Here is a 14,700-nt window from a genome sequence, read left to right on the forward strand (position 1 = left end):
TCTCTCTCTCTCTCTCTCTCTCTCTCCCTCTCTCTCTCCCTCGTTCTTTCCCTAGCCTCTCTTTCTGTCAGTCCGTGTTTTTTGTTTCATTTTCATCAGATCACTTGTTCTAATGAGCATATGTCTCGAGTTTATTCTCAACTTTCTCCCTCGTTCCTCTTCATCCTAACCTTTCTCCTCCTCCTCCTCCTCCTCCTCCTACCTCTTCCTTTTTTTCTCTTTCTCATTCTTCTTTTCCTTTGGCTTGTCATGTAACTGTAGTTGTAGACGACATGTCCTCATATGTGAGCTTTGAGGGTACTTGGCTTCACATCTTTCATGGAAACAGAGTAGGTGCTGTGTGCTCTAGCCTACTAGATAATTCGAACAAGGATTGGATTATTGAGTCATGGGACTCATAAGTTTTTTTTTTTTTTTTTTTTTTTTCTTTTTTGGGCTAATACTGAGCCAGAGCATTTGCTATGGCCTAATATCGGGCCAGAACATTCATGGACAGCCGTGTCGAATTTTGGGGCTCTCGTCAGCATCTCCTAACTCAAGTCCAGTTCTTGGTTCTACTCAGTACTCACTTTAAGCTCTTTACTTTAGTACTTTAAGCTCAGCGAAAAGTTCCTGTAGCGCTGATGCATACCAACAAAACACTATTGGAATATTATTACCTCGTAGGCAGGCACCTGCTGTATCATGATGGATTCGTGTCACAAATGACTCTAGGGGTGCTCATATTAATGTTTAAATTTCCTTTATAAGCATAATGGACTCCGAGTTTATTACAGTCAAACATGTTATTTTCTCCTCTGTCTGGACTAGAGGGGGGCTACCCTTTTACCCTTTGTGTTCCAAAACATATTATTAGCAGGAACAATATTGATATGAACTATTATTTTGTTTTTGTTAGAGAGGGAGAGAGAAAGAGAGGGAGAGAGAAAGAGAGGGAGAGAGAGAGAGAGGGAGAGAGAGAGAGAGGGAGAGAGAGAGAGAGAGAGAGGGAGAGAGAGAGAGAGAGAGGGAGAGAGAGAGACTGAGAGAGAGGGAGAGAGAGACTGAGAGAGAGGGAGAGAGAGAGAGAGAGAGAGAGGTGGATCTCATTTCGTTTACTCAGTTAATCTCAGCAGAAATTCTAAGATGAAAAACTACAGTCTCCTATAATAGTCCTAATGGAGAGAGACACCAGAATCACAACGCCAACCTGGGGCAAGGTCGATCGGTAAAGTCTACTAGCAACATATTCGGACGATGACGAAGTCCCAGGAACATAAAAAAAAAAAAAAAAAATAGTCGTCCTGGCTAAGATTTTTTTTTTACATATTGAGATGTTGAGAATAATCTCTCTCGAGCGGCAGAGTAGGTACGTAATTACTAGTTATGGGCAGACATAGGAATTCCAAGTATGTTCTTATGTTGTACCACGTGAGTTTCATATGTTGTTTTTACGTATTCATAAATATGTTGTATTCAAATGAAGCATGCGGGTGCAGAATAAGATAGACAAAATCATGGGGTACTATTGAGTAGAGTTAAAGAGCTATAAGAGATGGAGAGCAGTATGCTAAGGAGGCACTTGGTATTGCTGTAATTTCCATGGTTGGCAGCGCGTCTGCCCTGTAAGCGCTACCGCGTTTTCGCTTCTCGCCTAATGGGGCGGATTTTATCCTGAACGGGTAATGTTCGGTCTCGAAACGGCTGGCTTCCTCCTATCCTGTCTTCCTTCTCTCTTCGATCTCGGGAGGATAAGACCTCAGCAGTTACAGTTCCCTCTATCAAACTTCTTTTAAAAATTATAATAATAATAACTTAATAACAATAAAAATCTACACTCAGTTTACACTAAATGCTCTCATTCAATGGTTCAATTCCTGTTCACATATTGCTCGAGTAATGATAATTGACAGTTAAAGAGAGGATTGGCCTCAAACCTGCTATACTCTAGATAGGAGAGTGTCTACAACTGATAAGTATGCGTCACACATGTTAAACTGTATGGCATTCCTCAAGTGTAGACTGGGAAGATAAACCAATAAACGACAGGGCACAGTTAAACGAACGGAGTGAATTCAAAGTTTTAACTTTTTATCTGTAACTGCTAACGTCTTTTCGTTTCGAAAGCGAAGACAGGATAGGAGAAAACACGCCCCGGGCGGGAATCAAACCCACGACCCAGGCAGATGCGCTACCAACCAAGCTAACTAGGCTAACTTATTGCTTTCAGTCTCCCTTTTACTTCGCGTTCTTGCGTGTTCAGAAGGGGTCGGCGTTTTTCGTCAGCCTCTCAATCAGCCCTAGCTAGAGTGATTGGTTTTGGCTCCATTTTACAAGTGGATGCCCTTTGCAATTTCCTTCTCTCTTCGATTTCGGGACGATAAGACCATAGCAGTTACAGTTCCCTCTGTCAAACCTTTAAAAAAAAAAAAGATTGATATATACACATTTTGCTAAGATTCTCTTCTCCTTTCCCAGGTGCTTCGAGCGTTCGTAGATCTTCACGACTTCACAGATCTGATCCTGGTGCAAGCGCTACGTCAATTCCTGTGGAGCTTTCGACTGCCCGGTGAAGCGCAGAAGATTGACCGCATGATGGAATGCTTTGCTCAACGATACTGTCAGCTCAACCCCAATATATTCACCAACACGGGTAAGTGGGCAAGGGCGTGAGTGAACAAAGCGAGTTCCAAGTTCTAATTTGACGATTTTTCAGCCAGTGTGTCTGCAAAGTTGTAGATCACATTCGGAAAAGGAACTTTCATGGAGACCAATTAGCAAATTCCCTTTGTGTGGATAAAATAGAAAGTAAAAAAAAAAACTTGTGATAAGGGAGGGACCAAAACTAGGAACAAAGGAAGGATAGATGTAAAAGAAATAACTTATACTCTTCAACCCAGTGAAGAGTATAATAATAATAAGGTTTATTCAGTTTCTTCACAAATTTCATCGTGTTCCTATATAAGTACATAATGTTTGTACATAAGTTATTTCTTTTACATCTATTGTTATGGAACTTCACAAAGTTACTGAGTCTTCCATCATGACAAAGGAAGGAATTGAGTCAATCGAAATTAACCTCCCTTTCCGATTTCTCTTATCCAATCCTTCCCCTCCTTGCAGCACACACCCATCGTCTCAAAGGCCACAACAACTAGCTTGAAACCTCTCTGTAATTCAGGTAGTTATTACTCCATGAAGCTCGTTTATGATTCCTGTCTCCGTATTGGACAGCCTGAAAAGAATACCTATGTATGAAGTCTCCGTCTGAATGTCAAATGCTCCGTTTACCATAGTGCCATGTGTTGCACGCGACGACGTGCATCGATAAGAAACACATGTTTCAAATCTCAGCCATTTCTTCACCTGGACCACATGGTGCAATAATATTATTATCACATTCATCACTAACTTATTATAATATGTTACTAATAGGTATTGTAGACCTACATCTTGGAAAAAAGACGTTCTTTTCAACTGCTAAAAATAGCTTGGGTTAAAATAGACGGAAGCGGAGAGCATTGCACAATGTGGACACCGCTTTACGAAGCTGAGTGAGCGTCCGTCGTTATATTATAATTATTGTTTTTTTTTCCGGTCTCTGCAGTAGCACCATTTAGTGAGCTTCATAATAAGTATTTTAATTCTTTTGGTCTCTAATTTTCGTCCTCTTTCCCCGTGTTTCAGCAATTGAAAGATGAGCTGGGAGAAGTCATTGGTGAAATGGAAAACATGGACACCGGAGACGATAGGTAAGTTAAATACTGAGTGTTATCTAGTGAAATACTGAGTGTTATCTAGTGAAAATCACACTGGTCTAGCAAATAGGAGGTCCGGGCCTCGATGGGATAAAGCGGTTGCTCAAAGGACAATCCTGCCCATTAAGACCTTAATTTTTTTTTGTTTAGTTTGAGATAATGGTCAAGTACTATATCATACATATTTCTGGACATGGTCTTCACTTGACTCAGCACCTAAATGAGAAGTATATTGTCTCCTATCGCCCATCTGACGAGAGACATACTACGGGATGGACATGCTACTACGAAAACCACATGCGTCTAATGTAGCAGTTGTTTCATTGCTACGAAATAAAAAAGGCGGTGAAACATTCATCTGAAAAAAAAAAAGTAAAAAGCAACTCAGAAGTTTAAAATCTACAGAATCAGCTCATTCACCTCAGAAAGTCAGAAACTAAACAACTTACAAAAATAAGAGTCAATGCTGCATCCGCCCTAGAGTTTGAGAATTTTGCAAAGAATGTTCCTTGTGTTTTTATCATTACATAGTATTTTATTTTCTAATCTTTCAAGGCAGGTGGTGGTTTTTCCAGTGTTTTACACAAAATGTTGACGACCCCTGGCCTGACCTTATTGTTGGTTTAACCAGATAAACTTTGTTAAGCCTAGTTAGCTTGGAAGGTAGAGCGCCTGTCTAATTGAAAATTCAAGGGATCGGCAATTTTTTTTTCCCACCTATCCAGGTTTCCCGATTACGAAGTTTATCCAAGTTTCCCATTGAGACAGGTTCGGCTTTATGTAATTGTGTTGCGTATTAATAACCGGGCGTCGCGTCGCTTTGAACTAAACTCATACTTACTATGTATTTACCTCAACGGACAAAAAACTTAGAAATTTTCCCCGATCAAGCATGCGTCACTTAGTAGTGGTATGATATCCACAAAAGTTGTGAAAAAGGCCCTTCTTTACCACAAGAAATTGAATTTTTTTTTCCCACCTATCCAGGTTTCCCGATTACGAAGTTTATCCAAGTTTCCCATTGAGACAGGTTCGGCTTTATGTAATTGTGTTTCGTATTAATAACCGGGCGTCGCGTCGCTTTGAACTGAACTCATACTTACTATGTATTTACCTCAACGGACAAAAAACTTAAAATTTATCCCCGATCAAGCATGCGTCACTTAGTAGTGGTATGCTATCCACAAAAGTTGTGAAAAAGGCCCTTCTTTACCACAAGAAATTGAAATTTGATTGATTTGATTTTTATGTCCCCATTCACTCCTAACAATCAATCTCCTCCCTCCAGGAACCCCGTGGCATTATTCCTTTGGAGAACATTCAGGTTCGCGAGGTGCACGACCGTCACAAGCCACACTGTTTCGAACTGTTCACCTCCGGGTTCGAGTTTATCAAGGCGTGCAAAACAGACTCGGAGGGTAAGGTGGTCGAGGGGAAACACACCGTGTATCGGATGAGTGCCGCCACTGCCGAGGAGAAGGACGAGTGGATCAAATGTCTCAGGTGAGTAATGAGTTGGTTTTTTGCCCCATGCAGACTCGGAGGGTAAGGTGGTCGAGGGGAAACACACCGTGTATCGGATGAGTGCCGCCACTGCCGAGGAGAAGGACGAGTGGATCAAGTGTCTCAGGTGAGTACTGAGTTGTTTTTTTTGCCCCATGCAAATTTGGAATCACACTGTAGAATGTTGTAGATTTATTCTATTATTGTGTACAAAGCTTAATTGGTACCTGAGATCAACATGATTTCTCAATTTCTTGGCGTCTTAAAAGAATGTTGTAGATTTATTCTATTATTGTGTACAAAGCTTAATTGGTACCTGAGATCAACATGATTTCTCGATTTCTTGGCGTCTTAAGGCTAAAGAAATTGAGAAATCACGTAGATTAATAATCAGAGGTGTATTTCCTTTCGGGAAACGAGATGTAACTTTGTGTATTTTATTATTATGTTTAGCACGAAACACACTTCTCTCTCTCCCTTGTGTTCATTCAGATAAATGTGATTGTGTCTCTCTGTCTTTGTTTGTAGAACAACGCAACCAGCACCACATCTTGATGGGTAAGTTATACTTTTACTTTTTTTTTTAATAAGAGATTTGATAGAGGGAACTTTAACAACAGAAGTCTTATCATCCCAACATTGAAGAAAGAAGGACAGGATAGTATAAGACAATTTCAGCTGTTGTGAGAACAAACCTCATCTGTTTAGCCAAAAGCTTGCCCCAGGGGGAATCAAATACCCTACCTTCCAAGCTAACTAGACTGGATTTTAGTACCTTAGTAATTCAAAAGCCTTGATTATTATTATTATTATTTTACATAGATGAGTGTTTCACTGCTGTTTTTATTTTGTAGCAATGAAACAACTGCTACTAAAAAACTGGAGTTAAAATAGGAAAAAGTTTATTAAATTTTGATGTTCTTGGTATTGGTTGCAGGGTTCATGTTGTATTTGGCCATGTGGTGTCGGGCCAGAATGTGGTGTCTCATATTGAGAATCTACCTGTAGACAAGATGAGTCGGCCCTTGCAAGATGTCCGGGTCGTCAAGTGCAACGAACTTGTGCTCAAATCTAAACTAAAAGGTAAGAACAAATAAATATGTCAGCTCCCACATGGGGTAGTGATCACTGCACTTGCCTTGCACACGGGAAACCTGGGGTCAATTTCCAGCAGCGTCAAAAAATTTGTATCATGCAAATGATTGATTTCGTGACCAGCTGTTGTGGGGCCCACTTAGCCTCATGAGGAAAATGAGTAGCTATGTAATATAAATGCGCATAGCAACCGGTGCCAGCATGGTAGGTAAACATTGGGTGCTGGGTTATTGAGATATTTGGGAAATTAGTTGTGATATAATAACACAAAGAAACGCCATGCGTCTTAAGGCTAAAGAAATTGAGAAATCACGTAGATTAATAATCAGAGGTGTATTTCCTTTCGGGAAACGGAACTGGTTCCCATTTGGAAACTGAAATAGCTTCTGTACTAAACCATAGGAAATCCAAGATGACGCGTCGTCGGAATTGGTTCTGTTTCCGAAATTTTCTTGAAAGGAAAATACTTTATTACTTCTCCATAAAGAATTAAAAATTTAAATCATGAGTAAATGGTTTCTTCAAAATTGATCCCAATTTGTGTTCCAATCCACGACCCCGTATTTTTATCTACATAAAATTTATTGAATATTGTTTTTACCTTAATTGGTTCTGTTTCCGAAATTTTCTTGAAAAGAAAATACATCATTACTTCTCTATAAAGAATTAAAAATTCAAATCATGAGTAAATGGTTTCTTCAAAATTGATCCCAATTGTAAGGACCCTTGACAAATGGAGTGTGCCTGAAGGCACGTGATGTGTTCCAATCCACGACCCCGTATTTATCTACATAAAATTTATTGAATATTGTTTTTACCTTATTTCTCCTGTTTCTCTTTTACAGGACAAGCACCAGTCACAATCCCTTCTACGACATGCTGGCAACCAGAAAGAAAATCGCCAGGAAATCCAGCCCCTAATTGACACGTTAATGTGGACCAACCAATTCCTGCAAACCCGGACATGTTTCCTGTGGTCGGCAACAATTTTTTTTTTTTTTTTGTTCTTCTTCTTCTTCTTCTTCTTCTTCCTCCTCTTCTTCTTCTTCTTCCTCCTCTTCTTCTTCTTCTTCCTCCTCTTCTTCTTCTTCTTCTTCTTCTTGTTCTTGTTCTTGTTCTTGTTCTTGTTCTTCTTGTTCTTCTTCTTCTCGTTCTTCTTCTTTTCATTGTCTTTTTCTTTTCATTTTGTCTTTTTTCTTCCCCAATTTCCTCGTCGAGTAATCATTTTCCCCCGTTCACATTTTTTTTCCTCAGCAAAAATCAAACCCGGGCCAAACAGATGTCGATCGGACGCAAGAAATTCAAACAAGCACCAGTCACAATCCCTTCTACGACATGCTGGCAACCAGAAAGAAAATCGCCAGGAAATCCAGCCCCTAATTGACACGTTAATCTGGACCAACCAATTCCTGCAAACCAGGACATGTTTCCTGTGGTCGGCAACAATTCCTGGAAAAGCCAGAAGAAGTTTCTTGTGTTCAGCAACAATTCCTGGAAAATGAGAACATTGTGACGCTTCCTGTAAACCAGGACACATTTCCTGTGGTCGGCAATAATTCCTGGAAAAAGAGAACAGGAAGATTTCAATACTGTTGCCAGGAGACTTTCGGCAACAATTCCTGGAAAAAGCCAGGACATGTTTCTTGTGGTCGGCAACAATTCCTGGAAAAGCCAGAAGAAGTTTCTTGTGTTCAACAACAATTCCTGGAAAATGAGAACATTGTGACGCTTTCTGTAAACCCGGACATATCGAGTGGCTCATACAGAACAATTTGCTGGAACCCACGGAAATGGGCGTCGCTCAGTTCCTCTACAAGGGAGAGGGGCTGAATAAGACGGCCATTGGGGACTATCTGGGAGAACGGCATGACTTTAATGAAAAGGTGAGAGGAAGATAGAATTCAGAGACCTATTTGTGTTGGTAACAGTAGAAACATCGGCCAGAAAATATTCCAGAAAGGCTCCCTTAGAAAGTAGTGGTTGGATAAAAAAAGCTCACATAAGTGAGAATCCTGCCACTTGAAATAGAGCCCCAAATGAAGATATTTGTATTTTATTTTAACAAGAACTAAATAAGTGCTTCGGTGTTATAGTGGTTAATCGGCTCTCCTGGTAAACAGAAGGTCGCGGTTCGGAATCCCAGACAAGAATTAGATAACATAATAATTCAGCCCTAAAGGGTAGTTAGTAGTCAAGACAACCTTCCAAGGTTCCAAGGAGGGTGAAAAATGGTACCTTGTTCAAAAAACCAATTTTATATTACTGTTGTCCTCACACGAAGACAATAGGGTTCCTATTCCCTTCACACTACCCGATATCTAAAATTTAAGCGCAAAATTCGGAATGAAAAATCCTTAAGAAATCTACCTCTGATAACTTTGCAGTTCGTCTAATAAAAGATTGATATATGCCAGCCTTTTTTTTTTTTTTTTCAAATACGTATTCCGCAAATGTAATAGAAAGTCGTGTGATGTTCACACCAGATTTTTTTAATAAATAAGACGTGTTTCCCGTTGAGTTCAATAATTTTTCTATATCTCATGTTGAAAGATACTTTGAACTTCTCCGTAAGCAACTAAGCACAGACTCATATAAAAAAAAGTCAAAACTTGACGAACATAAGTTAATGTTGCATTTTAGACTTGGGGGGTGAATAAATTTGTTAAAAACAACTTTTGTGTCAGAACAGTAGACTTTGTAATTTGTGAATAACAATTTAACTAGCAGCATTGGATTTTCCATGACTTCACAATATTGTTGTTCATGTAGTTCGTCAGTTGTCTTTGTTGTTCAGAAAGTTCAAGAGTACAAAGCTCAAAGGTCGGAATCAGAATATGAATATGCTGTTAACAGTGAGTGAGTGAGTGAGTGGGAGAGAGGAGTGTGTGTGTGTTTCCGATTTCTCTTATCCAATCCTTCCCCTCCTTGCAGCACACGCCCATCGTCTCAAAGGCCACAACAACTAGCTTGAAACCTCTCTGTAATTCAGGTAGTTATTACTCCATGAAGCACGTTTATGATTCCTGTCTCGGTATTGGACAGCCTTAAAAGAATACCTATGTATGAACGTCTCCGTCTGTATGTCAAATGCTCCGTTTACCATAGTGTAGAAATTCAACATGGATCCCAAGAAGGGGATCGAGTGGCTCATACAGAACAATTTGCTGGAACCCACGGAAATGGGCGTCGCTCAGTTTCTCTACAAGGGAGAGGGGCTGAACAAGACCGCCATAGGGGACTATCTGGGAGAACGGCATGACTTTAATGAAAAGGTGAGAGAGAGGAAGATAGAATTCAGTCGAGTGGCTCATACAGAACAATTTGCTGGAACCCACGGAAATGGGCGTCGCTCAGTTCCTCTACAAGGGAGAGGGGCTGAATAAGACCGCCATAGGGGACTATCTGGGAGAACGGCATGACTTTAATGAAAAGGTGAGAGAAAGATAGAATACAGAGGCCTATTTGGTAACAGTAGAAACATCGGCGAGAAAATATTCCAGAAAGGCTCCCTTAGAAAGTAGTGGTTGGATAAAAAAAGCTCACGTAAGTGAGAACCCTGCCACTTAAAACAGAGCCCCAAATGAAGATATTTTTATTTTATTTTAACAAGAACTAAATAAGTGCTTCGGTGTTATAGTGGTTAATGGGCTCTCCCGGTAAACAGAAGGTCGCGGGTTGGAATCCCAGACAAGAATTAGATGACATAATAATTCAGCCCTAAACGGTAGTTAGTAGTCAAGACAACCTTCCAAGGAGGGTGAAAAATGGTACCTTGGTCAATAAACCAATTTTATATTACTGTTGTCCTCACACGAAGACAATAGGGTTCCTATTCCTATAAATTAGTTGATTTACTTTTTTTCTACTAATTCGTTTCTCCTAATCTAGCTTAAAATTTTAATTTTCTTATAATTTCCCAGCCGAATTTTTTGTCTGGAAAATGGGAATTTGGGAAAATTTCAATTTAAAATGCCTTTGAAGTGGTAATAATCGTTTATTCTTCAGATAATCTTTGTATTTGTACTCTGTATTGGTAAGTTTATGCCAAAAACCTCTCTGCTTTTCTCAAAAGTGTTCAATACTATGAACTTTGATTTCACTGGTGACCGATAACCAAGCATGATCATTTTGAGGATGTGTGGATTGTGTGGTTTAAAAGTGAAATGGTATGGTTATATCATTCGAATAAAGGATAAAGGTATTGGTGGTCAGAGGAGACAAATACTTTGATTTCACTGGTGACCGATAACCAAGCATGATCATTTTGAGGATGTGTGGTTTAAAAGTGAAATGGTATGGTTATATCATTCGGATAAAGGTATTGGTGGTCAGAGAAGACAAACAGTGTAGACTAACATGTACCTGCATAAATTAGGAGATTAGTGATTTCTGTACCCATTCAATTGCCTCTATTTGGGTCCCTTCCCACGGCCAATACGGCCATGGTCAAACTGAACAGTAAAACCCTGTTTTTAATTGGTAGATTTTCCAATGTAGAGAAACAAGCATACTACTAAATATCAGTGCCCAACTGAATCCAACAATCTCCAAAGCAGTTTTATGGAACACAGACCACATTTTATTTGTAACCATTCATATAAAAAATGCATATTTTTTTCAGCTTGCAACCACAGATCAAACTTCATCATTACCTCTTGATGATTTAGATGTTCAGATAAAACTATGAAGCTTATACGTCCAAGGTGCTACTTTGATGTGGAAATCTCTGACATTCCTCTTGGACGGATTGTGTTTGAATTGTACTCGGATATTTGTCCCATTACGTGTGAAAATTTCCGAGCATTATGTACCGGAGAGAAGGGTAAGTTTACATAAGTCTAAAGAAAGGATCAATGTAAACAAGGTAGATGGTATTTCAACATGATTACTTGCTTTATAACACCATTATTAATTTTTTGACAAAGGATTTTTGCAATCTTATATATAAAAAAAATCTATCTATTGTATAATAATAAATTTATGTTTGCTTTGAACAGAACTTACCAAGTATTTTCCTCTTTTAGGTATTGGAAAAACAACAGGCAAGAATTTGCACTACCTCAATATTGTGTTCCATCGGGTTGTCAAAGGTTTCATGATTCAGTCGGGTGACTTCTCTGTTGGCAATGGAACAGGAGGGGAGTCAATCTACGGTGGAACATTTGAAGGTTTGTATAAATATGATTCTTAGATCTTTAACAACATACCTACTTGAAAAGGACGGCAAATATGTTTTTTCTTCTCTTTCTAATTTTGTTCAAGTAATTAAATTGTAGTTGTATCATCAGCAGAACTTTTCCAGCAATTGATTGCCAACATTCAAAACAGATGGGCACTTAAAGAAGAAGTTGTGGTATAGCTAATCCTGAGTTTCACAATTAGCTAGAGCTGATTTTTGGCATAATTCATTCTGACAGTATAAATAAGTTAATAAGGTATATTCAAATTTTATTATATTTCATCTAATCTCTTTGCTTCTCTTTTTACAGATGAAAACTTTGAGCTCAAGCATGATGAGCCATTTTTACTTTCAATGGCAAACAGGGGTAAAGACACAAATGGGTCACAGTTCTTCATGTGAGTATAAGGAGATCAAATTGCAATATGTATGTCATACTATTCCTTACATATTAATATGTAAATTATTATTTTTCAATGGATTATCCAAGTCTCATTGGAACTTGATGATTACAAGCACTTTTTATTTTATCAAAATTACCTTCATTCCATAACTGGGCCAACAGCAAATGATCCACAATATAAAAGGAGGGTTTCACTGGCCTGATTTTTTTTTTAACTTGAAAGTAGGTACATAATACTTTTCTACTAATAAAATCAAACCTTAGCCATTACTTAACCATTATCTTGTTTCCCCATTGATGTAACTCTGTGTATTTTATTATTATGTTTAGCACGAAACACACTTCTCTCTCTCCCTTGTGTTCATTCAGATAAATGTGATTGTGTCTCTCTGTCTTTGTTTGTAGAACAACGCAACCAGCACCACATCTTGATGGGTAAGTTATACTTTTACTTTTTTTTTTTTTTAATAAGAGATTTGATAGAGGGAACTTTAACAACAGAAGTCTTATCATCCCAACATTGAAGAAAGAAGGACAGGATAGTATAAGACAATTTCAGCTGTTGTGAGAACAAACCTCATCTGTTTAGCCAAAAGCTTGCCCCAGGGGGAATCAAATACCCTACCTTCCAAGCTAACTAGACTGGATTTTAGTACCTTAGTAATTCAAAAGCCTTGATTATTATTATTATTATTTTACATAGATGAGTGTTTCACTGCTGTTTTTATTTTGTAGCAATGAAACAACTGCTACTAAAAAACTGGAGTTAAAATAGGAAAAAGTTTATTAAATTTTGATGTTCTTGGTATTGGTTGCAGGGTTCATGTTGTATTTGGCCATGTGGTGTCGGGCCAGAATGTGGTGTCTCATATTGAGAATCTACCTGTAGACAAGATGAGTCGGCCCTTGCAAGATGTCCGGGTTGTCAAGTGCAACGAACTTGTGCTCAAATCTAAACTAAAAGGTAAGAACAAATAGAATAAATACGTCAGCTCCCATGGGGTAGTGATTGCTGCACTTGCCTTGCACACGGGAGACCTGGGTTCGATCCCCGGCAGGGTCAAAAAATTTCTATCATGCAAATGATTGATTTCGTGACCAGCTGTTGTGGGGCCCACTTGATGGGGTAGTGATCGCTGCACTTGCCTTGCACACGGGAGACCCGGGTTCGATTTCCGGCGGGGTCAAAAAAATTTCTATCATGCAAATGATTGATTTCGTGTCCAGCTGTTGTGGGGCCCACTTAGCCTCATGAGGAAAATGAGTAGCTATGTAATATCAAACTTTCTTGACTTGGCGGGGCGGAGCGCTACCGCGCTCCTTAATAAATGCGCATAGCAACCGGTGCCAGCATGGTAGGTAAACATTGGGTGCTGGGTTATTGAGATATTTGGGAAATCCTCCAATGCTGCAGTGAGCACCAAAGTTGTGATATAATAACACAAAGAAACGCCATTTTTTTTATCTGTAACTTCAAATTTAATAAAACTGAGGATTACTGAGATATTTGGGAAATCCTCCAATGCTGCAGTGAGCACCAAAGTTGTGATATAATAACACAAAGAAACGCCATTTTTTTATCTGTAACTTCAAATTTAATAAAACTAACTTTTATTCTGTTCCATTATTTTTCAGCCAAGGAGAAGAGGAAAGCCTCCCCCACTTCTGCCTCCTCTAAAACTAACTTTTATTCTGTTCCATTATTTTTCAGCCAAGGAGAAAAGGAAAGCCTCCCCCACTTCTGCCTCTTCGGATGAGAGTGACAAGGAGGAGGAGGAGAAAGAAGAAGGAGAGCAGACCGATTCGGAGAAAGAAGCGAAGAAGAGAAAGAAACACAAGAAGGACAAGAAGAAAAAGAAGAAGAAGTCCAAGTATGTAATTATATTTTCGGTTTCCACTGTAATCCCTTTGCCCTGGAGTTCCTTTAGCGTAATCTAAATTTGCCCCAAATACCGGCCTAACCGTAGATTTTTCGAGGCTTGCCCCTACTCCTACGAAGCATTTGATCTACATTTTATAAGAAACCTCTCTACAAAGTTCGAGCGAATTGGGCGGAAAACAACGTATAAAGTCCTGAGAAGACTGAACATTTTTGAGCTTTTTTAAAACTTTTGATAAAATAACGGTCGAACTGTAAATTTCGAGGAGGAGGAGGAGGAGAAAGAAGAAGGAGAGCAGACCGATTCGGAGAAAGAAGCGAAGAAGAGAAAGAAACACAAGAAGGACAAGAAAAAGAGGAAGAAGAAGTCCAAGTATGTAATTATATTTTCGGTTTCCACTGTAATCCCTTTGCCCTGGAGTTCCTTTAGCATAATCTAAATTTGCATTTTGCTCTAAATACCGGCCGAACGGTACATTTCTCGAGGTTCGACCCCAGGAGACTTTTGATCTACATTTTATAAAGAACCTCTCTGCAAAGTTTGATTGACTTGGGCCGAAAACTAAAGTCCTGAGAATAGTGAACTTTTTCTAGGTTTTTCAAAACTAAAGTCTTGAATAGCGGCCGAACCGTACATTTTTCGGGGTTCGGCCCTAAGAGACTTTTGATCTACATTTTATAAAGAACCTCTCTGCAAAGTTTGATTGACTTGGGCCGAAAACTAAAGTCCTAAGAATAGTGACTGTGATAAGTCACCTATTCGCGGTTTGCTCGTGGTATTCGCGGTTGGCTCGCGGTATCCGCGGTTTGTTCGCGGTATTCGCGTTTTATTCGCGGTATCCGCGGTTTGTTCGCGGTATCCGCGGTTTGTTCGCGGTATCCGCGGTTTGTTCGCGGTATCCGC

At 39.3% G+C, this 14,700-nt stretch overlaps 2 protein-coding genes across 3 annotated transcripts in view; both read left to right on the forward strand.

Moving 5' to 3' along the window:
* Positions 1 to 7,932, forward strand: part of LOC103520370 (cytohesin-3) — a 12,084-nt gene extending 4,152 nt beyond the window's left edge. The window contains exons 4-5 of the mRNA XM_026831516.1: positions 7,181 to 7,299; positions 7,759 to 7,932. Coding sequence (XP_026687317.1) covers positions 7,181 to 7,256 — 76 coding nt within the window. The 3' untranslated portion in view covers positions 7,257 to 7,299; positions 7,759 to 7,932. The remainder of the gene's footprint in view (positions 1 to 7,180; positions 7,300 to 7,758) is intronic.
* A 2,321-nt stretch (positions 7,933 to 10,253) lies between these two features.
* LOC103520371 (peptidyl-prolyl cis-trans isomerase-like) lies at positions 10,254 to 13,993 on the forward strand. Of its 2 annotated transcripts, none has more exons than XM_008485459.3 (7): positions 10,254 to 10,368; positions 10,957 to 11,157; positions 11,360 to 11,503; positions 11,825 to 11,912; positions 12,323 to 12,352; positions 12,736 to 12,881; positions 13,629 to 13,993. In XM_008485459.3, exons 2-7 carry the CDS (start codon positions 11,019 to 11,021, stop codon positions 13,853 to 13,855), a joined length of 774 nt encoding a protein of 257 aa, XP_008483681.3. In that variant the 5' UTR covers positions 10,254 to 10,368; positions 10,957 to 11,018; the 3' UTR covers positions 13,856 to 13,993. The 2 variants fall into 2 exon arrangements, with proteins under 2 accessions (XP_008483681.3, XP_026687316.1); XM_026831515.1 differs by lacking the exon at positions 10,254 to 10,368 and adding an exon at positions 10,598 to 10,628.
* The last annotated feature ends 707 nt before the right edge of the window (positions 13,994 to 14,700 follow it).

This window comes from Diaphorina citri, unplaced genomic scaffold (assembly GCF_000475195.1).
Source record: "Diaphorina citri unplaced genomic scaffold, Diaci psyllid genome assembly version 1.1 scaffold3541, whole genome shotgun sequence".
Classification (NCBI taxonomy): domain Eukaryota; kingdom Metazoa; phylum Arthropoda; class Insecta; order Hemiptera; family Psyllidae; genus Diaphorina; species Diaphorina citri.